This window comes from Pezoporus flaviventris, unplaced genomic scaffold (genome assembly GCF_033815535.1).
Source record: "Pezoporus flaviventris isolate CSIRO_AGI_PZ_B2104156 unplaced genomic scaffold, CSIRO_AGI_Pfla_v1 ptg000004l, whole genome shotgun sequence".
In the NCBI taxonomy this organism is placed as follows: domain Eukaryota; kingdom Metazoa; phylum Chordata; class Aves; order Psittaciformes; family Psittacidae; genus Pezoporus; species Pezoporus flaviventris.
The window spans coordinates 1696247-1721249 of NW_026892552.1; the positions used below are offsets into that span (position 1 = coordinate 1696247).

At 51.1% G+C, this 25003-nt stretch overlaps 1 protein-coding gene across 1 annotated transcript in view; it reads right to left on the reverse strand.

Moving 5' to 3' along the window:
- Window positions 1-22082, reverse strand: part of CNGB1 (cyclic nucleotide gated channel subunit beta 1) — a 28969-nt gene extending 6887 nt beyond the window's left edge. Inside the window, exons 1-26 of the mRNA XM_061445307.1 lie at window positions 21934-22082; window positions 21522-21713; window positions 21206-21451; window positions 20968-21010; window positions 20699-20780; window positions 20533-20614; window positions 20098-20137; window positions 19624-19774; window positions 19445-19520; window positions 18478-18514; window positions 18326-18407; window positions 15399-15707; window positions 13456-13569; window positions 11159-11389; window positions 10992-11112; window positions 9869-10103; window positions 8476-8743; window positions 5837-5935; window positions 4868-5025; window positions 4571-4750; window positions 3627-3835; window positions 2730-2780; window positions 2526-2612; window positions 2101-2165; window positions 1554-1676; window positions 157-298 (exon numbers count right to left, since the gene is read on the reverse strand). Coding sequence (XP_061301291.1) covers window positions 157-298; window positions 1554-1676; window positions 2101-2165; window positions 2526-2612; window positions 2730-2780; window positions 3627-3835; window positions 4571-4750; window positions 4868-5025; window positions 5837-5935; window positions 8476-8743; window positions 9869-10103; window positions 10992-11112; window positions 11159-11389; window positions 13456-13569; window positions 15399-15707; window positions 18326-18407; window positions 18478-18514; window positions 19445-19520; window positions 19624-19774; window positions 20098-20137; window positions 20533-20614; window positions 20699-20780; window positions 20968-21010; window positions 21206-21451; window positions 21522-21713; window positions 21934-22038 — 3528 coding nt within the window. The 5' untranslated portion in view covers window positions 22039-22082. The remainder of the gene's footprint in view (window positions 1-156; window positions 299-1553; window positions 1677-2100; window positions 2166-2525; window positions 2613-2729; window positions 2781-3626; window positions 3836-4570; window positions 4751-4867; window positions 5026-5836; window positions 5936-8475; window positions 8744-9868; window positions 10104-10991; window positions 11113-11158; window positions 11390-13455; window positions 13570-15398; window positions 15708-18325; window positions 18408-18477; window positions 18515-19444; window positions 19521-19623; window positions 19775-20097; window positions 20138-20532; window positions 20615-20698; window positions 20781-20967; window positions 21011-21205; window positions 21452-21521; window positions 21714-21933) is intronic.
- Window positions 22083-25003: the final 2921 nt, after the last annotated feature.

Below are 25003 nucleotides of genomic sequence, written 5' to 3' on the forward strand. Positions count from 1 at the left end.
CTGAGTCCTAACAGCATCTGCCAAACCCTTTTTGTCTTCCACAGATGCTGAGCAGGTCCTCGATGGGGAAAACAAACCCAGAGACGCAAACCTATGGACCAACCCCACCAAAACCTTCCCCAGTGGAGGCTGGGAGTCCCCGGGACTCCTGCTCACCTGCCCTATCATGACGGAGAAAGCAAAGACACCCGTGAAGTAGTTCAGCAGCTGGAAGACGATCTCAAACAGTGTCTTGGGGTCCGGCAGGCCCCCAATGGTGATGAGGGTTTTGACTGCCCAGTAGTAGCAGCGGATGTAGCTGGGAGGAAAAGAGGAGGCAGTTTTGAAGGTATTTCTGGCATGAAGGCCTGTTTCTCCCCTCACTACCGAGCTCACATCCTCTGGCCATGGCAAGCCAGAGCCTGCTGAGAGTAATTACGGGTGACAAGGGGAAAATCAAGGGGCTGCAAACTCTCCACCACACCCACAGGTGCTTCTGCAGATGCTACAGGAGCAGGAGCATGTAGGGACCCCTCCAGAAACCTCAGAATGGGAGGCTCAGCTGCTCTGGCTACTCCCATTCTCTGCTCTTACAGCTCCACTACCATAAACCAGCAACATTTTTTCAGCAACGTTTACACTTTTAGAAAGAGGCGGGGGAGGGGGAAAGAATTTGTGAGCAACTTGTTGGCATGGGACTCCAGAGGTGTCAAGTGGAATCTTGATTCACTGGTCTTGGGCACTCCCTTGGATGCTATAGTTGCACTTAGAGATAGATACAGATGTGTATATCATACCAAATAGCTATATAACAGCAACGTTAACATGTTGAGCTGAGTGCTTGAAGGGAAGGCAACACCCTTACTAGGGCTGCAGGGGTGACAGTCACTTGTCCCCAACTACACCCACACCTCGCAGTAAGTCTGTAATGCACTTGCCCATGCCTTTTTGCAGGAAACTCTCATTTGAATGTTACTCAGGATCATATTATGCCTGTGTTGTGTAACAGTCAGTGTAGGCATTTGCTATGAGGTGGTGCTCAGCTCATGAGCTAAGTGCTCTTCCTGTGGCACCCATCACTCACAACACAACAGACCTTTAATATGCATATCTTGGAAATGCCATGGTGAGGGGTGGCCACTGTCCCTGTCTCACACCCTGGGGATGAGAGCGATGGTCTTGTCTGAGGGCTTGACACAGGGCACCAAGGACACACAGCGTTAAGCCTGGCAGCAGGTCAACAGGAGCAGATCTGTCCCTCACATCCTGCTCAGCCAGGGATCATTCTCTTGCTTCCCAGCATCAGGTTCTCAGTTTTTCAGTCTTTTCAACCTGCCATTGTCTCCTATCTCAGCCTAACTGCCGCCTCTTTATCTTGCAGCATTTTATATTACTGCACATCCCACCCTTCCTGTCCCCATCATTCTCCCTGGCTCCACATCACCTGGTACCTGCAACCCATTTCTTTGTTGTTTTTTTTTTTTATGAAGCCAGCTGCATCCAAACACCTCCCTTCTTACTCCAGCTCATCACAGCAATCTGTGCTATGTGAGGACCCAAGCCCTGGCTGGTACCTGTTTCCTTCCCCGTCATAGACCCAGGTGGTAGAGCCCAGTCCTTCATAGGCTGATGCCCAGTAATAGAGGCAGGAGTTCACATGCAAGCTGTACAGTAAATAGGCTGTGGTCCGAATCACTCTGCAAAACAAACAAAAAAGAAGAGAACAGGAAGGGACGTGATACAGTGTCTGCTGGGAAACATGTCAGAACACCCCCAGCATCACAAGGAGCTTCTAAGCGATGAGCCGAGTGCAGGAACCACAGAGTACTCGGGTGTGCAGCCCTGCTGCTCCCTCCTGCAGCACCACAGGTTGCAGAAAAAGCAGCTTGTCCACTGGTGGCTGCTTTTCACCATTAGCAACCCAGTCACAGGGAATCCTACCCACACAGCTCCAGGACCCCACGTCCTGCCTGCATCAAGTAACACCTATATCAGCTAGGGACATTCAGGGATAGCGGGAAAATAAATCAGGAACCCAGAACGGGTGCACACCAAAGCAAGCCTTTTTTCCCAATAGCAAACAACAACTCCACAGTCTCTTCCTCCCTCTCTTTCCCTCACCTGTAGATGTATGCCTTGGTCAGGATAGCCTCCAGGCGGTTGTTGAACTCGAAGAAGGCCATGTACTGGAGAAGGAAAGCAGCATGCTTCAGCGTGCTCCATCTTCTTGTGACCCCCACCAGGAGAGTTACATTTCTGTAAGACCCCACTCCCACCTCCTGCAGTCCCTCTGCAGCTTGAACTGCCACAAACAGATTTGGTTCCATCTGAGTCCCCCTCTACTCACATGTGAGCATGTTTTAGGATTGGAAAGAAGTGTTTGACCAACAGCTCCACAAAAGCTGTTGGGACAAGACTTTCCATCCATTTCACAACCCTCTTGCGATCATCTATGACTGTAGCAAGCCACAGCTTACCCCTATCAGCATGGTACTCTACATCCACTGCAGCTGGTGTTCTGCCTGGTTTTGTAAGCTCAGACTTACCTTCAGACAGCGAGGAAAGCGCAGGAGTGGGTTGACACCAACTTTGAAGTAGAAGAAATCCAGGGGCAGGAGGCACACCATATCCATCTGAAACCCACACAAAAAGAGGAACCCCTGTGAGGACCCTCAGACATGGTTGGGGGGGGAGCTGCAAGCCACTGTTCACACTGAAGATTCAGATTTGTATGTAAAATGACATCGAACCTTAAAGCGTTGTGATCGCAGGTAGTTCTCCTTCATGGCCTTTTTATCACTCTGGTTGGGCAGAGGAAGGAGAGAGAGAGCAACGTTAATCATTGCTTACAGAAAGGAAAGTTGTGGCCAACATGGTCATGCCTGACTTTTTCTCTTCTGCAACAGGGAAGATGTTCCCTTTGTGCCCAGGAAAGGGAGCAGAGCAAGAGGAGCAGTAGAGGAAAGCCAGGCATGACCATCCTGGCCATGCCAAGAGAAGACCTGGCTGTATACCAGCTTCCCATCCCACCTTGGGACATCCCATGCTCATTTTGCATCCCAGAGAAAGTACATCACAATGCAGATCAGATTTACAAGTCTGACCATTGCTGTGGGCCATGGGAAGGCTGTACCCTGAAGGTCTGATTTTTCCCAGCTTATTTAATTGGGTATGGAAATGGATTCAGGGGCTTTCACTTATCTCTGGTGCGTGATCTGTGCATTCAGATTGCAATCGCTTTTGTCATGTTGCTAATGCATTCTGCCTAGCTGTGCTCCTTTGTATGAAACACATTTATCATGCCATCTGCTCACGGTTAGCACCACACTGTTGGGAGCACTGCTCCATGGAGCAGCATCCTCTAAGCATTCCTACAAAGGAATGGGGATGCCATGGACCTCACATGCTTTCTAGATAGGCTGGTGTTGACTTCAGAGCAAAAATGACTTTTTGACTTTAGGGCAAAAAAATTCTTCCAGCTTATCCACTACGTGGCAGGAGAGATGCTTGCAGTCCTCCAAGGGTAGACAGAGCCCTGGTGGGAAAGCTTGACTCAGAGATCATGGAGCAGCAGCACCCATGTTGGTCAGGGCGATAAGGGTCCCCCCAGCCGGTCCCCAGCACTGGGATGCAGCCCTGCCACTCACTATTATATCTCCCCCACGGACAAACTGCAGCCGGGTCTGAAAGACGAGGATGTCAAGCAGATAGATGAGGTCACAGAGGTAGTCGATGAACAGCCAGCAGTGGATGTTTGCTGGCGTCTGGTAGGGGAAAGCCCACCGGACAGGGATCAGCCAGCAGTTCCAGTTCCAGGCCATGACAACAAAGAACAACCACAGCACGTACATCAGATCTGTGGACAGGAATCACATTGCAATTAGTGGGGCCGGTGTCCATCATCTATGGGAAACCGGTACACAAAGGGCTTTTCATCCCCTTGTCCTGCCCCAAGTGCCACAGGGAAACCTGCAAGAGGTCTCTATTGAATACTGACAGCATTTAATTTCAAGTGAGCTGGGCTCTAGATGCAAAGTGAATACCACCAGCTGCAGAGCACACTGCTTTTTGCCACAAAGCCTTTTCTAATTTTGCTGAATCAAGTAGGTTTTCTTTTGCTTTGCTCTTGACTTTCTTGATTTTCTTTCCCTCCTCAGGCTGTGCTGAGCACATGGCCACCTGCCAGAGCCTGAGAGCTGTGAAATGGTTGGGAAACAGCAAAGACCCTGGAAGGAGCTCAGCTCCTGTGGGGTGTCCCCAGACAGTGGATTTTTCTGTTGTGATTTTTAGTTTTATTTTGGATGTCCACACCACAAGGACAGTGTTTGCCTAATAAAAAGCCTGAAAAGCAGCAGAAAGCTGCTGCTCCTTCTCTGCCTGCTCATGCTCCTGACACCTATAACTAAGGGGAAGTATTTAGGAAAGCCTGTGCCTTGCAGGGGAATTTAAGACTGGATTTTAGCAGACATTTGTAAGTTGGTCCTTGCTTAGTTGACCTTCCTGCTCTACAAGGTCTCATCTCTCACACCTCCTCCCCTCCTCACCCTTTCTGGCTGCCCCACCAGCCCAGTGGCTGCGCTCCATCACTCACTCGTGAGTGGGTCAATGCTGCTGGGGAACTGGTAGTTTCTCAGGAGGTCCAGCCAGGGCCGGTACTTGAACGTGCAGCACAGCATCTCGCAGTAGTGCTCCTCTTCTGCCACCTTCTCCCCCTCTGGCTGCGCTCCTGGGGGAGGGACTCGTGCTGCTGGCAGTGCCGGCTTGGCGGGAGCTGGGAGAGGCCACACAGTTATTTGAAAGAGCAGAAAACCTTCTTGCTGCAATGTGTTAACCTGTTAAAAAGGTTAAAACACAGCATGTGTGGGGACTAAGCCCCACTCGAACTCACATGCCATTGGGCTCTCTTCATCTGAGGTGATGTCGGGGTCGGTCAGCTTTTCCTTCACCTTCTCGGTCCTCTCCTTGAAGAGCCTCACCAGCTCCTGGAGCCGGTTGTTGATGACAGCACTGCTCAGGCTTGTGGCTGAACCAATGCGCTCGGGCAGGCTGTGGGCAAACCACCAGGCATCTCATGTAGGTAGGAAAGGTCAAGGGCAGGTTCATGACCCATTTTTAACCTACAGGATTCTGGTTTAGGATTTACCCATATTTATTTGATTATTGTGTGATCAGAAGAACACAAGCTAAGGTGGTTTCAGTAAGATGCTGTCAAACAGCACCACCCCAAACTTCATTCTCGCCCTCAGAAGGACTTAAGAAGCACCAAGATCCCATGCTGGATTGCATTTGATTAGGAGAGGATGATTTTGGAAGAACTACGAGATGAAAATACGCACCAAGCCCCTGAATTTACAAACTGTATTGTCTCTTTTCAGCCTCTTTATTAAAACCAGGTTGTGAGTGCTCTATCCCTGGCAGTATTCAAGGCCAGGTTGGATGGGGCTTGAAGCAACCTGGTGTAGTGGAAGGTGTCCCTGCCTGTGGCAGGGGATTGGAACTGGATGGGCTTCCAACCCACACAATTCGAGGATTCCATGATACTATGATTGATTCAAACCAGGATGCTCACCTAGCATGGCCAAGGACCAACACTAAGAGGGAGGACAGAAATAAGCCTGCTTGCTGTAGCTCCAGGCTGGTTCATTGTGTTACGTGGCACAATGATTTCTTCTCAGGAAGAAAGAAAATCCCTGCTCTATGAGGAGGTGTAGGCCTTCCCCAAGCCTTTACTTCCCAGAGAAGGCAGCTCCCTCTCCCTTTGATATCCCAGGACTCCTAGGGTCTTTGCGGTTTCCATCAGAGCACTGGGATCTGAACCCCTGGGGCTGATCAGAAGCCTCTCAGCCCCACGACACACCTTTCCTTCTGCTTCTCATCACAGCCCAGCAGTGCTTGGTTTGGGGACTGGCTCATGGGTCCCTCCTCCAGACCATCCTCAGGGGCCAGCAGCTTCCTCCTGTGGTCACAAACACAGCAGCTGAGGCTTAGATTCTCCCCCATCCTCATCCAGCTCCTCTTCCTCCTCCCAGGTCTCATCTATTTTCCACTTTCCCTTCTCCAACTGGGGTCAGTGTTCCCCCATTGTTTGGCATTGCCTGAAGTAAATGAGAGCAAACTACTCTGCTCTTTTGCTGCTAAACCCCTGTTTCTTCCTGGGAACCATGCAGACCATTTTTCAACCCATTTTGGGCACCCAGCAAGATGCACAGAAGACAGGCACCAGTCTGTACTTGTCCCCTCTGCTGCACCATCACACCACTGTACTTTGAGAAGAGGGCAAGGGAAATGCAATAGCAGTAAGGTGGAGCAAGGAAATTAAACTGGAAAAAAGAGAAGGTTCTGGGGACACTGCCTAGCTCTGAGATGGCTCCGTAGGACCTGAAATCCCCAAGACAAAGTGAATTGCAGAACAGCAGGTACATAACATGGACCCTTCAATTGCTGCTGATACCTCCAAAGCCAAGTGTAAAGTTCAACTTGCTGAGAGCGGCTTCAAGAGGTTCACAAGGAGCCCTATGAACATTGTCTTGCTGACGCTGAGGCAGTGGCAGCTGATGTCTTCCTGGAAGATGTGTGCTAACACAGCTGGTGGCTCCCTTTGGTACAGACAGCTTTCAGGGACAACTTCCTTAATTGTGGGTGATCAAAGTGGCAGAAGGAAGAGGTGGATGTGAAGGTGACAATCATGGCAAAAATCTGGACTGCAGCCTGCAGCCAAGTCCAGAGTTGTAACTGCAACAACAGAAATTGTCTTCTGCCACCACAACAGCTGCTCTAAATTAACCAGGATCTCACTGATGCTGGTGCAAAATGGCTCAGCGTGCACGTGAAGCAGGTGCAAGCAGGATCCTGAGGGAGGTCATCCTGCCACCACAGATCTCCTGAAGAAAGCTGGATGTTATGAACCCACCCATCTCCAACCTCACCTGCTCTTGGGCATGCCCTGCTGGGAAGGGGAGCAGATGAACAAGCCCAACCCCCATGTCAAAGCACCCTCAGACATGGATGGAGCGGTTCCCAAACCCACATAATTTAAAAGTCCTGCTAAGATCTGTGATGTTGTTAGGACATCATCCATCACCTCTCATCGGTCTCCAGCCACTCTCCCCCTGGCTCTGTCCCATTGAGGCATCATGCTGCCCCATTGCCCATCATCATCCACAAGCAAGCCCAAGATGCCTACATCGACAGCTTAATGGCCTCTTGCTCTATAATGAGGACCCTGCAGAAAGGGTAACGCCACCTCCCTCCTGGCCTGTGGCATGACTCCCCATAGGCCACAGAGCTCATGTGGTTGCCCTCCAAGTACATGCAAAGTTTTATGTGTCAACATCCATGTGGGAAAAGATGCCTCTTTTTGCTTCAGATTAATGGATGTAAAAGACAACAAACATCCCCAAGAAGGCAAGCATTTCCTTCTGGTTCAGAAGGCTGAAATTTTACTTTTTGATGTAGCAAAATAGGAGGTGATTGCTTTTAAACATCTCCAGCTCAAGGAAGGGACCTCCAGTGTTGTCTTGAGAGATACTACCTAGAGGCACAGCAGAAAGTTTCATGTGCTCATACATGTAATTGCAAATATACAACCTGCTTTAAGAAACTGGTAGAAAATAGCATGAGAGAACTGAGGTGCTCCAAAAAAATGGCTCTGTGGGGAACCATAGGAGCATAGAAAGTTTCTTTGAAGACCCAACCTCCCCTCTGTCAGGTTAAAGCCATTCCCCCTTGTCTCGATCCTACAGGCCTTGTCAAAAGTCTTTCTCCATCTTTCTTATAAGCCTTCCCTTACATATCAAAAGGCCACAATGAGACCTTGATAAAAGACTTAATAAAAAAAGTATGCTGGGGACAGAATTGTACATAGGCAAGTGGTTTTAAATAAACTAAGGTTGTGCCTCTGGGTTGCTGGATCATGGGCTCCAAAGATGCCCAAGATGTTCTGGGATGCATGACATGGGTGTTAATATGAATTGTCTATTTTCTATGCTGGTTGAAGCCATAACAGAAAGCCAGTACCTTGATCCTGATTCAGAGGTAGATGAATATCTGCAGCAAAGTCACACATCCCAGGGAGAGAGGACTTACACAGCCTCACCTGGTGGACTTCTCCATCTCAGAAGAATACCCTGCCCTATTCATTAATCCTTCACCTCTCTGAGTATCCTTGATCTGAAGGCACAAACCTAAAGGGGATATGCTGCAATTTTTTCCAGGAAACATAGAAGGAGATAAGTGTTGGGATTTATGACGAAGGGCCATAGGCAGCACACAGACCCTCTGCACTATGAATTTGGGAGCACAGATGTGTGGGACAAAAATGGGATCTGACCACAGGCTGGGGATCGAGCCCACCTCCAGGAGGACACACAGACAGGGCTTACTGTCCAAACCGGCCAGGAGCGGGCTGCTCCATACAGTTGTACGAAATCTCCTGCACTGGCATTGTTCAGGAGTTAAAGCCCCGGGACCCACCCATGTGTCGGGGCAGAGCCATACCTGGGGGATGCTGGAGCCACTCTGGGCACCGCCAGCATGTTACTGGCAGCGGTGGGCACTGGTAAGCGGCTCCCATTGTCCTCTACAGTGTTACTTCTACTGTCCACATTCTTGATGTCCACAGTGGGGTAATTACCTGGCCCGTGAAGAAGGACAATAATGGCAGGTGAGAAGGGTGCAGGCCCAGAACCCCCAAAGCCCATTGCCTCCATGGAGCTGCCTCCAAACCTCACAACATTCCAGAAGGCCTCTCCTTTCCCCCCATTCCCTTCTCAACTGGCACTCCTTTCTCCTAGTGCTTTCTAGCATTTCTCTATCCTTTCCCCCACTTGCTCCCCTTCTGCTTACCCAGCTTGCAGTGATTGTAACTACTCTGTTCAAGCATTGGGTTCCCATGATTTGGAACACGATGGAGACAAGGATTACCAGCTGCAGGTGTCAGACAGGAACCCAGGATTTCCAGTTGCAAACCTCCCTCCGGGGTCTTCTGAACATAAACATATGGATCATGCAAGCTCCTAATTACATGAGCATTTGCTTTTCATGCAGAATAAGGGACTATATAAATAAGCACTTATGGTCTCTCTTTTGCAGAGGTGATATCTGCTTCTAACCTGCAGGTTTAGAAGAAGGAAGGTTGGATGTTTATAGTGGGGAAAAGAGAGATACCAATTGCCTGAGGGGGAAACGGTGCTGGGGGTTATCTTGGCCAGACCCCACAGCCAGCCAGACTGCAAAATGTCATCTCTTTTCTTAGCTATACAACCAAATACAGTGAGTTTCTTCAGGATTCCTTCAGGGGGGAGGGGGGGTTCACACATCTGAAAGACCCCACGCATCCCCTCCTGTCCCACACAATATGGGACCAGTGGATCAGAGCACAGTTCTACCAAATCACAAAGACCTATTTCGGGTTCAAAGTTAAAATCATATTGCATGTAAGGAAAAGCTGCGGAATTTGGCTCGCTGATTAAAACAAGGCAAAGCAAAGCTACAGAATTTGTACTTCTGGGTTAAGCCATGAAGAGCAAACCTCCATCCTGCTGTCCTCTTAGTAAGAGTGGGTTGCATGGATGCTAAGGAGAAAACTCTGCATTCAGCAGATCTTTAACCCTCTGCCAGCATTTCCTTCAGGAGAATTTTTGGCCAAGCAAATTCAAAAGTATAACACGTCATTTATGGGTATCTGCAAATGCCCTCTAGGGGTTAGCTGGAAAGGCACATAGTGATGAAGCAGAAGCAGAAAAAGCATGAATTCTATTATCCCGCTTCTGTGCTGCAACATTAAGTGAGCTTTGACTATGTTTCTTCACCAAAAAGCAAGTACTACAGGAATACCTCCTTGCCCCCTCAAGCTATGCAAGCTCATCTTCAAAGCCAACATCTCTAATACCTAGGGGAGGTTGCTCCTCATGGCAAAAGTTGGGCTTGACAGCTGCAGCCTTGGGCTTGCTGGCAACAAAGGCTGGGATGCAGGAGGCAGCGGTGGCTCGGTAGCTGGGGACATTGGGGAGCTGCTCTAGCTCACCGCGGCCGGGAGGGGAGGAATCCCCCACAGCCAGCGGCTTGTCGTGCACCAGCTGATCTAGCTCGACGTCTCTGGCACGCCTGGCCATGCTGCTAGGTGCCTAGGTGCTTCAAGCAAGGGACAAGGCATCTGAAGCTGCAATAAAACACAAAGTGGTTTGAGACAAGACGGTTATGTCAGGGGAGAGAAATGTAGGCCTGTGGGAGGTTATTGCTGCCTGCTGCTCACAGATGTTGATGGCATAGGACAGTGGTGGTGAGCATCCTACCATGAGCTTTTCTAGCACTGCTGCAAAAGCAGGAGGTTCTGCAAGGTCTGCACGAGCAGAGGAATCTCCAGGCTGTTCCAGGGCTCGGGTCAAGCCATCCCTTGTGTAACTTCCCTGGTGTCAGTGAACTTGTGCCAGGACCTTTCTGTGCTTGCTCAGGCTGTGATAGGAGTTCACCACCCCATTTTCATGACCAACCCCTTACCTCCTTACTATGAAAACACACTTTAAGCCACTGGTTACTTCCTAAATTGAGTAAAGTGGTAGAGAAAATCCTTTTTATCCCCCTCTAAGTTTTCCAGCTGAAGGAGATACTCTTCCTTCACATCAGATATTACTTAATCAAGACTAAGTACCATGTAAGCACCAGCCTTCCAGAGCTGGCTCCAGCTGCTAACAACATTGCCATCACGCGGTGCCCATGTGATGCTTTAAGCCCATGGAAAGCCCTGTTGCCCGACACAGGCCATGCTGCAGAGACTCAGCTGCCTGAGGAGGGAGCAGTGGGATTTCCTCCTCACTGGGCTTTGCATTGCCTGCTTCGAGTCATCCTAATTTGCCTTTAAGCTGCTATATAATATACCTTCAGCATCGGTTTCAGCAGCTTCAGTTGTCTCCTCTTCTACCTTCAAAATGAAAAGAGCCTTTTTAAGCCGAGCAAGAGCTGCTCTGTAAGAGAGCAGACTTTGCATCTCGATTGTTGCCCCGTATCTCCCTCACCCTCCCGCTGTCATTCTCCAGCCTCTCAGCTTGTTGTTCAGCACCACCATTCCAGGGTGAAAGCACCCCTCCCTTGGTGAACAGGTACTGCTGCTGTCTCAGGATCAGAGATGGTGATGTCCTGGTGGGAAACATTTCCAGGGCCCATTCCTCTCCCTGTTCCTCACCAGGACACCGCGTTCCTCCAGGCAAGCTGTGAGACCTTGGCAAACACCAGGCAGCAAGAGTTTATTGCAGACCTGAGCCCAGGCAGGGAGTGATGCTGTACCTGTATAAAAGCACCTTCGAGATCACTTATCTCAGCTTCTTCCAGCTGCTCAGTCCTGAAGGCCTCCTCTGCAAAGTAGACCTCCTCCACATCCTCCTCAGCAGTGAGACAAGGTGATAGGAGCAGGAGTCTGGAAGACATCAAGCAGAGACAAGTGCCCTCGCTTCTGCCTTTTCCAAGGTTGGGCATGTTGCAGATGGGGCATCCCATCCATGGGGTTGATGCGGGGTGCTCCCAGTTTTGGGGGGCACCATGGGCATCATTTGCAGGTGGACAATACCACAGAAATCTTCATTTAATACAAAGATGGTACTCAAAATATTGCTGCTTAGGTTAGGACTTGGAAAACATAGTACATGGGAGACCAGATGAGATGTGCATAAATAGTGCAGGGCATTGCAGATGCATCAGGAAAGATCACGTATGCAGAAAAGTACAGGCAGTATGTTCCTCCTGCTGTGCAGAATGATTTCTCATATAATGAAGATCTGCCACGTAAAAAGCTGAGAGCCTGATTTCAAGGCAGGACTGCCTTGCAAGCACCATCTGAACCCCAAGACTGCCTATGCAAGACACTACCAGGATACATAATCCTCATTTTCCTCCTGCAGCAAATGCAGACCACAGCTCCACCATTCTGCAAAGGGGGCTCACAAAGTAGATTTCAGCAGTTTAATACAACTGTAACTGAAAAAAAATCCCAAGCCTCATCACATTGTTCTGTGTGTTTATCTCCTGATGTGCTCTTCCCTGGAGAGAAATGCAAAGCAGGGATTGGGGATAATGAAAATATAGTAAGACAGCTAAATGCAGGAAAATTGAAAAACCCAAAGAAACATCTTCCTGCATCCTTTGCAGGCCCTAAATCAGAAGAGGTATGTAAACAAGCAGTGGCTCCTTTTCTCTTTTATCTCCATTGCCTTGAAAAGCTGTTATTTTCCAAGGTCTTTTTAAAATCATTTTTAATAATCCCCCTCCCCCTAATTTTTATTTAAATATGTTCCCTTCAAATGCAATCACAAGCCTTTTATCCTAACCTAGAAAACCAGCCAGTGTCTCTCTTTTCCCAAGAACAAACACAGCGAGGGATGGAGCAGCATCTCATTCACCCAGCAACTGAAGATCAAGCATCTCCAGTGGAGCTCTAGGAACAGATTATGAAGAAACATAAAGATACGGGTTTAACAATGACTAGTTGAGTGTTTTCAGCTCTTTCTGAGGAATTAACAGAGAATAATTTTGTAGCACTAGGTAACAAATCCCTAAATGTTTATCTCATCTGAAATCAAAGTGAACCACTAAACTAAGTGGAAAGGTTTTTTGAAATACCATCTAGACAAAAGTCACTACCTACAACCACTGGCAATAACTGGGCTGTTTTCTACAACAGAAAAAAACTGTAAACTTATACCTGCTTGTATCAGGAAGCATTTGCAGGCACAACACATAATCCTATCTTTAAATTCAGCTCCATAAACTCCATAATCATCCCGACTGCCCTAGACTAATGGATGTGCTTTTAAATCACATGGACCATCTCCAGGAGCTGGGTGCTCCCAAGGAAGGAACAAACCGAGTTCCTGCTCAGACCCATGGGAGGGGATATCTGGGGCTATGGTTGCTACAGGTGATGTAGACAGAGCCTGTGTCACCAGGAGACACTCGCCCAGCACCAGGTGCCGCATCAGCGGCAAGCCCAGAGCAAGCCTGTTGGTGAAGGCATCCCTCCTGAATGCTGAAAACAACCATCCTAATGCATCCATTCTGAACACATCCCTCCTGGATGCATCCCCCCTGAACACGTCCCTCCTGGATGCATCCCTCCTGACCGCATCTGTCCTAAACACATTCCTTCCGAACACACAGCTCCTGAATGCATCCTTCCTCTCAAACACATCCCTCCCTAACACACCCTTCCCAAACGCATCCCTCCTCCCAAACGCATCCCTCCTCCCAAACGCATCCCTCCTCCCAAACGCATCCCTCCTCCCAAATGCATCCCTCCGTAATTCATCCCTTCTGAAAACACATCTCCTGAATGCATCACTCCTCCCAAGAGCATCCTCAGTTCCCCCCCGAGGCTGGGTCACTTCCCTCATCCTCGGGTGTTTCAGCCTCTCCAGCTTGTGAATGCAGCTGAACAACTGCAGTCACGTTCATCCCAACAAAGCCATCAAGGCAACAGGAGCCACTTACCCTGCACTGTCCTTCAACTCCTCCTCCTTTTTCCCCTCCTCCTCCTCCTCTTCCTCCCCATCCTGCTCCGTTTCCTCTTCCCCCTCACCAGCACTCAGGGAGCACAACCACACCCTGGGAAAGAGAAACTCATTAGGCAAAATCCAAAAAGTGTGTCTGAACCTTGCAAGAGGAGCACTGCAGCCCAGACATGCAGTCCCTGCACCCACCAGGCAGCATCTGGGGGGTGGGCACAGCTGGGTACTCTGGGCATATAGCGCTCACAGCCTGTTAGTGTCTGCAGCCCAATGCTGGTGGGAGAAAGAATGAGAAAAAGTTTGGGAATGGAAAACCAGAGTCCTTGAGCTATTGAATTCCCCCTGCAGCATGGGGACAGGATATGCTTAGGGGTCACTTGTTGCTGGTTTTGACCAAAACCTCCCTGTATCAACACCAAAATCCACCCTCCAGCACAGGACATGCTGTAGTCCACAGCTTCACAAACTCCTATACTAAAGGGAAAGAAGTCTGAAAAACATCTTTATAACCTGTCCAGTGTTTCTTGGTCTTTCAGGAATTTATGGATTCCCAGGGCCTGCTAGACCCAAAGGAATCAGAGGGGAGAACCAGGCCTCCCTGGATTCCCAGGAACATCAGGAGTTTCAGGACCAAAAGACATTGAGGAGCCTCCTGTTAATCCTGTCCTGCCTGACCCACCTGGACCAGTAGGTGATACTGGTCGTCCTGGTCCTCGTGGTCCTTCAGGGGAGAAGGGACAGCCTGGCTGAGATGGTGACCCTGGACCAGCTGGTCAGAAGGGGGAACCAGAGCAGAAGTTCTGGCTTGTGCTTAGTGCAGTTGATCATTGCCCATGCTGGAGATGGAGACCACTGCATATCTTTCCCCACAAGTGCTCTAGGCTCTGGGAGCACTTAGGGGGCTCCCAAGCCCTTGGGAAGCATGCATGGCCACCTCTCATTCCCCTGCTGCAATGCAGCTTGATCCCAGATTTGAAAACATTGCCCAACCCTTGGAAGGAACTTGACAGGGTTTTGTTTTGGAAGAAGTAGGGTGAATTATATAGAGTTCTGTTTCCAAATGTCATGACAGTTGGATGCACAACTGATGGGAACAAGGTCCAAAATTTCAGCTCTTGGGCCCCCAGCGCAAAAGGCATATGGAGCTGTTGGAACAAGTCCAGAGGAGGCCACAAGGATGACCAGGGGCTGGATCTGCTCTGCCTGGAGCCAGGCTGAGAGAGCTGGGCTGGTTCAGCCTGGGGAAGAGAAGGCTCCTCAAGGGGAGACCTTAGAGCAGCTCCAGTGCCTAAAGGGGATACAAGAAACCTGGAGGGGGGCTTTGGAAAAGGGCCTGTAGGGACAGAACAAAGGGCAATGGCTTTAACCTGACAGAGGGGAGACTGAGATGAGCTCTTAGGCAGAAGTTCTTCCCTGTGAGGGTGCTGAGGCCCTGGCACAGGTTGCCCAGAGAAGCTGTGGCTGCCCCATCCCTGGCAGTGTTCAAGGCCAGGCTGAATGGGGCTTGGAATGACCTGCTCTAGTGGAAGGTGTCCCTGCCCATGGCAGGGGTTGGAACTGGTTGAGCTTTAAGGTCCCTTCCAACCCAAACCACGCTGCGAGTCTGTGATTCTATGATTTTAAGAGCATCCTTTAGCTGTCCTCTGCCGCGCAAAGTGAAGCATCGCATTCCCAGCTCTGTCACTGCCTGCCCCAACCCAAATCTCAGCACCAGAAGGAAAGGCCATTTGTTGAAACACCTTTTGGGTCCTTCTGATGCCCCTGTCTTTGGAAACAGGCACCTCAGCTGCCTGCTGTGAGCTCCACCACCAGTACTGGCAAGGAGGGATACCCAGGGATATGCTCATCCCCTCCCATGGCCATGATGCTGGTGGTCAGAAAGCATGTACAGCTGCCCATCAACAGCCTCTCCCTTTGCCTTCCTACCTATTTTCATCTTCCTGAGGTTCCTCCTGTATGGGGAGAAGGGAAGGAGTATCTGCCACCATCTCAGCCTCGGCATCCCAGGCCATCATCTCGCACATGGCTTCATTACTCCAGCCACCATCAATCTCTTCTAGGATGAGGTCTGTCTCCTTGGGTTCCTCAGGGACAATGTGTACTGAAAAAGGAATGGGGGAAGGCAGGTGATGAAGTGAGCAGTGCATTTTCAAGAGCCCAGTGGTAGAACCAGGGCAGATCCCATGTTTTCCCTCCTCAACCATGAGATGCTGGCACATGCCAGGACTGAAACACCTCTCAGTTCACACAGACCTGTGCAGCCCCAGTCCCTGGCATGTTACTGGAGAGGCTGCAAAGGGAAGAGCCCAGGCCTGACACATGACGAGCCCTCTACATGTCCCAGGGGTACCCCTGCTACCACATCAGGCACACAGCAAAGAGACAAGAGGAGGAAGCACATCGCTTACTGTAAAACCAGTTTATTTTGAGGTCTGCCTGAGAACAAAACTTACATATACACAGTGAAGCTCGTAGCAAATACACAAATTCAACTAGAGAAAGGTAGGAAACACACCTATGGCTGGCGCTGCACTGCATTTACCCACCCTACAGTGCCTATGCTGCCTTCAGCCTGTTCCCTCTAGATCCCCATTAATTAAAACACGGCACAGCAGTCAGGGAGATGACTTTCAAAACATGCCATAACTTTGGAGACATTATATGAAAATGGAGCAAACACTGATAGCCTGATATCAGCAGGGTTCATTATAAACACATAGGATGGATCTCAGGTTGGTTGTTGGCTCATTGTTACAGCTGCTTAGAGATGCAAAGAGATGGTGGGAAACCTTATTGTGGCCTTTCAGTGTAAATAGGGGGATTATACAAAAGATGGAGAAAACTTTTTACTAAGCTTTGAAGGAACAGGACAAGGGGGAAAGGCTTTAGCCTGACAGAGGGGAGATTGAGATGAGCTCTTAGACAGAAGCTCTTCCCTGTGAGGGTGCTGAGGCCCTGGCACAGGTTGCCCAGAGAAGCTGTGGCTGCCCCATCCCTGGCAGTGTTCAAGGCCAGGCTGGATGGGGCTTGGAGCAACCTGGTCTAGTGGGAGGTGTCCCTGCCTGTGGCAGGGAGTTGGAACTGGATCCTCCAACCCAAACACCATTCTGTGAGTCTAAGGTCTTTACTAAAACCCTGGGGTATAGGACTCTCACCCCATCCAGCCCAGAGGCCCTGCACATCTCTGGGCTGCCAGCAGCCCCGGGGATCCCTTCCCATGCCAGAACATTCTTGCTGCTTTGGTTAATGCTGCATCTGGGGAGCTGTGAGCTTCAGAAGCACCTGTAGTTGAGGGTAAGGACAGTCTGGGGTAAGTTCTCCTACAAGGAGAGCTCAGGAAAAGGTTTTTAACCCTACCTACACACCTGAAGATTAACCTCACCCACCTACACTGGTGGCTGCAAACCAGAGCCCTTTCCACTCACTGGGAGAAAACAGCTAGTTAATGGAAGAAAAGCAGTAAGAGGCTGATGAGAGCTTAAAGAGCTTTATGATGTGATACATCAGAGGCAGCCATCAACTAAAAGAAACCTGTGAGCTTCAGCTGGAGGTCTACGGGGTAGTGAGAGGACCAGGAGTGCTAGGAAGCTGCAGCAAGAGGCTTTCTGCCTCCAAGTGGTGCATTTCTACCTTCCTATAAACTATAGCTCCAGTCTCATATACATCATCCTGCAAAAACAATAGCTCTGGTTCCCAGAGCCAAGAGGGAGGGAAGATGGGACAGTCCTAGGACCAGGGACACACATCTAGCATCCCTGACCAGCCTCCGGTCCTGACACCCTGGCTGGGAAAGAGCTAGAGACCATTTGCTGATTGCCCTTTGCTTTTCCTCCCCAGCTGCACTCTCTCCTCGAGTTGGTCTCAATGGGTTGTGGGAAGGGCTGGCTGGCCATGGTCTTCATTTTCCATTTGTTTCAGAGGCACTAAGCCCCTTTGCCCCCTGAAACAAAAGGAGAAGGAAAACATTAATGAGCTTGCTGGCAGTTTGGGCAGATCTCCGGCTGACCAAATCTCTCCCTTCCTCGGGCACATCAAGATGCCTCAAAGCACCAAAGGGAGCTGAAAAACAGCCAGCTGCACACAGACGTGACTGCCCTCATATGCCCACTGGCTTTGCCTCTTCCCTAGGTAATGCTCTGGTCTCCAGTTTGTACAGATACATGGACAAATGCCTTCCCGCAGGATGTCCCACATGAGATTCCACCAAGCAGCTGCTGCCTCGGTGGGATCCACTTCATGACATATCCCTGGGGGGATGCACAGCCTCTTTCTGCCATGGCAGGTCCCTGCTCTCACCGGCAGCTCCCACAGCCCAGCCAAACATAGATTCCCTGGCAGCACTTGTACAGGCGTGTGGGACATCTCCCTTGCCCTGTGCATTCCTGGTGGCAGCCATGTCTCCTGCTTCTCCCAGCATCCCACAAGGCAGCTGGTGTGGAGAGCCAGCCCCATCTGCCTGCAGAACCTGCGCTCAATCCCCACTGCTTGCAGGCAAGTAGCAGTGAGAACCCTACAATGTTTTCCTACACTGTGCAGACTCACATCCAACAGCACTAATCACAGGATATTGTTTTCACAAATTATCTCCTTAGTCATCACAGGCTTGGCAAACACCCTCCAGTACAACAGCCATGCCAAAGGGAGTGATGAAGGCAGCAGGTTTGAATTTCCCTATAATGCTTTGATCAAATCCCAGCAGTTTAGCAATCATCTTCCAGCACATCTTGAGGACAGACATTGATATCAGCACTAGCCTCAAAACCTGGGGCCCAAGCACTAGGGATGCTGCACTCAGAGACTCCCACAGCCTGAGTTTTGCCAAGCCTGAGCCACAACCCTGGATTTGATCCCACTTCTCAAGCAGCAACAGCTCCTTATGGATTCCTGGGGGGATTTCAGGGATCTCTGGGCCCCTGAAATGGCAGCCATAGTAGACTGCAGGACAATAACCTTCACAATAACCTCAGCAAGCAAAGCAGCACAGTGGAGTAGAGCAATCACTTACTTTCTTCCACGGGACTCAGAGTTGCTGCATCCATTCCCTGCCAGGAGGAAAAGGGAAATATGAGAATTTTGGGTTTCAATAACTCCATTTTTTTTTTTCTCTAAACACCCCATTTTAAGTAAACATGGGCATTTTATGCTAAATATCCCATATGATTTCTTGGTGCACGTTGGTTAGCTTGGCCATGGGGACAAGCATCCTCACACATGATGGGAAATGGTAGGAGCACATCAGTGAGCTTGCCTTGGTGCAAAGGAAGGAAAGGATAGCATGCAAAGCCCCGGCTTCTCCTTAGAGCTGGACTGCAACCCAGTGAGGTGCCAGAACATGGGCACCACCCAGTGCTGCACGGGAAGGCAAGGAAACAGTAAAGAAAGCACAAACTGTGGGAGCTTTTGCTGCTGAGAAGCCAAATCCTGGTTTTCATTAACTAAGCGGGTTGTGGGGATTTGTTTTCTTGAATGAGCTATGGGACAGCCCAAACCACATCAGGTCCCTGCACTGATCTACTGGCATGTGTATGGCAGGGGACACCTTTCCTGCTGGGGACATGGTGTTCACATGCCCTCTGCCTATCCAGCCCAGGCTGTTCAGCCTGGAGAAGAGAAGGCTGTGTGGAGACCTCATAGCAGCCTTCCAGTATCTAAAGGGGGGCTATAGGGATGCTGGGGAGGGACTCTTCATTAGGGACTGTAGTGACAGGACAAGGGGTAACGGGTTAAAACTTAAACAGGGGAAATTTAGATTGGATCTAAGGAAGAAATTCTTTCCTGTTAGGGTGGTGAGGCACTGGAATGGGTTGCCCAGGGAAGTTGTGAATGCTCCATCTCTGGTGGTGTTCAAGGCCAGGTTGGACAGAGCCTTGGGTGACATGGTTGAGTGTGAGGTGTCCCTGCCCATGGCAGGGGGGTTAGAACTGGATGATCTTAAGGTCCTTTCCAACCCTAACTATTCTATGATTCTATACCTGTGCCTCCTGCTTCTCCCTTGTCACTGGCTGAGGCATCACCTTCTCCAGCCCCTGGACCAACCAGGCAAACACCCTGGTGACCAGAAACCACAGTTAGACCCAGCTGCTGGAACCTCTGCTCCCACAGCACTGTCCCGCTGGCCAGGTATCCACACAGAAGCTGCTGCTGCAGTTACCTGTTGCCATCTCCAGCCAGGGACCAAGGGACAAGGGTGGCCACTGGCTCGGGCTGCGTCTCAGCCACTGCTGGCTCCACTGCTGCCAGGGTGCTCTGGGTGGCTGGATCGTTGCTCTTTGGCTTTGCCTGGGGTTTAGTTCCTTTTGTGCCTGCTCAGGTTTATTGGGAAGGAGAAGGGGGACAGGCAATGCAGCAGTCATAAATCATTGGGGAAGGGGAGCAGGTGAGGAAGGGTCACCTCTCCCATGGAAGGACAGGCTTGGGGGACCTCCCTGAGAGCTTCTCCCCCAGGGATCCAGCCTGGAATGAGGACATGGGGTTTGGGGACAGAAGTGGTGTAGGGGTAGCGCTGTGATGCTGGGACCTGGTGTGCCCTCCCCTGGGGCACATGGACAGGGCAACTACAGGGACAGTGCCGGCCCGCACCCAGGTTCCAGAGTATATCCTCTGAAAGGGCACCCAGGGAACTCACCTCCCTCTGCTGCTTCACACTTCTGCTCCTTCAGCTCCGGCTGTAGAGGGAGAGAGGGACCAATGGACATGGCAAAGAGCTGGATGTGGCCCCACATCACCCTGGGTGGGCATGTCCCCTACCCCAAGGGGACCCATGTGCACAGCCCCACACACCCTCCACTGTACTTTTGTCCCCATTTCCTTGACAAAGACCATTAAGCCCAGACACCTGACTACTGGTACCAGCAGGTCCCAAATGGAGGGTCTCCCTGGATGCAGTCAGGCTGAGGAGCAGCAGGATGAACCCCAAGGCCTCTTTTTTGCTCTGCTCAATTTCCCATGGGTTTTCTTCTCCAGGGTCCCATCCACGGCATGTGGGATGAAGACAGGAAGCCCACTCCACTGTCACATCTGCCCAGCAGCCCCGCAGCCTCCTGCACTGTGCAGTGCTCACCTCCAGCTTCTTCAGCACCTCTGGCTGTGGCACCATCCTCTCAAAGCCCTGCACCAGCCAGTTGAGCACCCGCACTCCTGCCCTGCCAGAGGGGAGAGCAGCCATGGTTGGGGAGCTCATCCCATGCACCCCCTGCATTCCCCCAACAGCCAGCCCAGGGACCCACCACTCCGTGGTGGCAGAATCCGAGCCAGGATCCGGCTCACAGTCATCCAGCTTGTCATCTTCCGGATCGAAGGGGATTATCTCTGCAAGGAGAGCAGTGCCATGGGCACAGGGGAGAGCCAGGACCTGCAGTGCCAGGAGCTGCTGGTTTCCCCATCAGCTGGCGCAAGGGGACAGTAGTGTCAGCATCACTGACTGGGGAGGTGGGATGTGGGAGCCCCAGAATGGCACCTGGGATGCTGCAAACTGCAGGCTCTTGACTCTCCTTACCCAGAGCTTCCTCTTCCTCGTCCTTGAGGATCTGGACCTCTGTCTGAAAAGCCAAACAGACCATCATCCCCTGGCAGCCAAGGTGGGCTCATCCCAAAAGGGATGAAGGCCACGCAGGGCAGGTTTAATGCTCCCAGTTAGCATTAGAGAGTGATGGGAAGGAGAAATAAGAAGAAGAAAAGGTAAAAAGAGCTAGAAGCCCCAATATGCCAGACAGTTGCCTGGATCTGTCACCTACCTGATCAGGAACATCAATGCTTGTCTCGAAGCTCTTCCCAACTGCCTGCAGTGTCCCTGGGGCTGGGACTGGCTGGGGAATCACCTTCTCCAGTCCCTGGGAGAGCCAGGACAGCACATTGCTCCCCATGCTGCCAGGGAAGGGGCAAGTCAGGCTGAGAACCTTCATCCCAGGCATCCAGCCCCAAAACTGAAAGCAAAATCCCAAGCAAGCCATGCTGCACACTGGAGGATGCAATGGCAGTACCTCTCAAATACAGAGCCTTGGTCCTCAGGGACTGCAAATCCCACCTTCTTGTCCATTTCTTAATGGCAGCAGGAAAAAAAAACAAAATGAAAGCTCTCATCACCATTCCAGCAGCCCCTGGGATGCCAGCCAGGAGGGATCCATCCAGCAAAGGAATGCTGATCCCCTGCCCAAACCACCGTGTTCCCCTGCATGGGGCCTTACCTTCAGTGCGTGCGCAGTCAGCAGCATTCCTGGGGCCATCAGCCTTCCCTGTTGGTGCCTTCAAGGTGAAAGGCAGAAGGTATCAGAAAAAAAGGAAAGGAGACAGTGTCCCCTGGTCAAAGGTAGCTGCAAACCTCAGGGACTCCCCATACTTTCTGCTGCAGAGTGGGGATGCATCCTGGCCCTCATCCCTTCTGTGGATGCTGCAGAAGCACCAGGCATCTCTCCACCATGCCCACAGGATGCCTGCTACATCCCAGACTTGGATCCCCACTTACCTTAGGTGGCTCCAGGTCCTGCTCTGGAGCTGGAGTTGGAGGGATCTCCTCCACCAGATGAGCAACTGGGGGCTGGGGCACCACCCGCTCGATCCAGCTCAGCATCCTGCTGGGCAGCAAGGAGGGGTTTCCAGCAGTGAGAGGCCAGCAGCAGTCTGCAAGTCCTGCTTGGGAAAGGTGGCACTGCAGTACAGCCAGACCTGCATCAAAAGAAGCGTGACCAGCAGGTCGAAGGTGGTGATCCTGCCCCTCTACTCTGCTCTGTGAGACCCCATTTGGAGTACTGTGTGCAGTTCTGGTGTCCTCAATGTAAGAAGGACATGAAGCTATTGGAACAAGCCCAGAGGATGCCACAAGGATGATCAGGGCCTGCAGCAACTTCTATATGAAGACAGGCTGAGAAAGTTGGGACTGCAGTGACTAGAACAAGGGGTGATGGGTTTAAAATGAAACAGGGGAGATTTAGGTTGGATAAAAGGAAGAAGTTCTTCCCTGTGAGGGTGGTGAGGCCCTGGCACAGGTTGCCCAGAGAAGCTGTGGCTGCCCCATCCCTGGCAGTGTTCAAGGCCAGGTTGGATGGAGCTTGGAACAATCTCCTCTAGTGGAATGTTTCCCTGCTCGTGACAGGGGGTAGAACTGTATGATCTTCAAGGTCCTTTCTAACCCAAACCAGTCTGTGAGTCTATGATTCAACCTTGATCCCTCACCGCTACTGTGAAAAAAACGTACGCTCAATCTTAATCTCACAGGCTGTTCCTAAATGTAACCGTTCACTTAGGGTTGTTTTTCCACAGCCCTCCACAGCTGGCGTCACACAAGAAGTGCTCATGAAGCCGCAGCTGATCACAGAAAGAGTGATGCTCTGCTCAGGGTCCTCCATGCTCCCCTTCTTTCATTTGAAGGATGAAAAGCAACAGTAATTCGAGCAGAATTTGTTTAGGAGCAAGTTCCAATATGTGCATCAACTCTGCTTCTCACCTTTCAGCCATGGCCCAGAGACATGGTGGCTGCTGGGGCAGGAAAAGAGCAGGAGGGGCAGCCAGCTACAGTGCTGGGGCTGCTGTGGTGTTGATGTGGTAGGTAAAACTAAGATGCTGCAGAGCAGGGTTTCAGCTGTCCAAGCTCTGCTTGCTTGGCCTTTCTGGGTCTCCTGCACCTCTTCTCCATGCAGCTCTGGTCTGGGATGCAGCATGAGTGAGCAGAGTGATGCTGCATATTGGGTACAGGACTCTGACTGGCTGAAATAGGGGATGTTTGCTGCTGCTGCCCCTCCAAAAGCCATGCTTAGCCCAAAATGCCTCCCAGAATCATGCCACTCTACTCAGTAAGTGGCTCAGGAACATTCTTGGGCTGCCTCCACACTGCTGCCCATAGGAGATGCCAGTGAAGGGCAAGAGAAAGCAGGTCCCTGAGCTCCATCTACAGCCACGAGACTGCATGGGAGTTTTCATCCCGGGTTAACACATGATGCCAGTCCCACATACCCAGCAGGCTGATGGCTGGAAGCTGCTCAGTGCTTGGCTTTTTGCATTAACCCCTCACTCAGCATTTCAGGCATGCAGAAAACCTTCAGATCCCTTGAGGTGTTTCACTGGGGGCTTCCCAAAGCCTGGCATTTGAAATCCTAATGAGCTGTTGTTCCCAGGCTCATGTATGATGTATGAGCTGATGTACAGCTCTTTGCTTGCCCCCACCTTGTGCAGGGCCTGGAGCTGGGTAGGGATGCATCCAAAGCATTGCCTCATGTGGCACCTCTAGCCCCTGGCACAGCACGGGCAGGCTCAGCTCTACCAGAGACCCCCACATCACCAGAGCAGGGTGGCTGTAAAACACCTCCCAGGAAGGCTGATGACCAGAAATCAATTAACAACTTGCCTTTTACCTCTCACCGGGTACAAGGGATCAAGGAGCTGTCCTAGGAACTGCAAAGAAAACCCAGCAGTGACACGTGGCACAGCAGCACTTCTATCTATGTTTTGGGACCTTCACAGATCCCAGAGAAGCCCAAACAAGTGCAGAGAAAACCCCCTTCTCTCAACATAAAGTTGTGCAGCTGTAAAAGCCTGAGGCTTAAGCTTGTCATTGGCCTGGGGAGGAAAGTGGGGGACTGGTGCTGTTCCTCTGGCACACCCCAACAGAGGGGCAGGAACATTTGTGGGTCCCCAGAAAACTAATTGCTGGAAGAAACAGGAATGAGCAGCTAGAATTTGTCTGTGCTGGCACTGAAGAGCAGCAGCCACACGCAATACCCCGTGTTGCGGGCACTGGCACATGCCACTGCCTGCGTACAGCTCCATGGGTGAAGGGCTTTAGTCACCAGCACAAGCAGCACGTAGACCTGCCATCCTCACTCGGAGCAGGGAGTACCATGGCCTTTCCCTCCCCTCCGGTAGCAGATCAAACCCATCCACATTTACCCCACTCCATCACCCTCACAGCATCATTCCCCACAGACCCATCTCCCTGCCACAGCTCATCCTCCAGTTCCATTTCAGAGCACTGACCCCACTGTGATGTGTGACCCTGCAGAAACCCCAGCCATGTCCCTCACCTCCATCATTGTCACTTACCCCACTCACTTGCTGCTGCCTCCCGGGAAGCCACTGTTGGGGTCTACAGGCTCCTTGGCCACTGCAGCTCACTGCTGACCCCCCAAGCCCACCCCAATCCTCTCAGGGCTCTGCGAGGATTAGCTCAGCACTCCCTGCAAATGGGATTACTAGCACGCAGCTGTCTTGAATGCCCCAGCTCCCAGCAGCCAGCCTGGCTTCAGTGAAGGATAGTGCAAAGAAAAGCCAAAATTCAAGCAGGTTTGAGCATCCTCCACATTGCTGGAGCCACAAAACCTACCTCAGACACTCTCCAGCTCAGTGCAAGCCCATCAGTGCTGTGGGGACACTGCCACCTCGCCCAGGGCCAGCTGCATGCAGGCATGCACAGATGAGCTGCAGTGAGGCTGCTGAAACTCTGTGGGGTGATGCAAGGGTGATGTGCCCCAGGATGCTGAACTCGCTGCTCTGCACTAACCCCAGCATGGTGGCAGGAGGTAGAAGCGCCAGGCTGAGCTAAG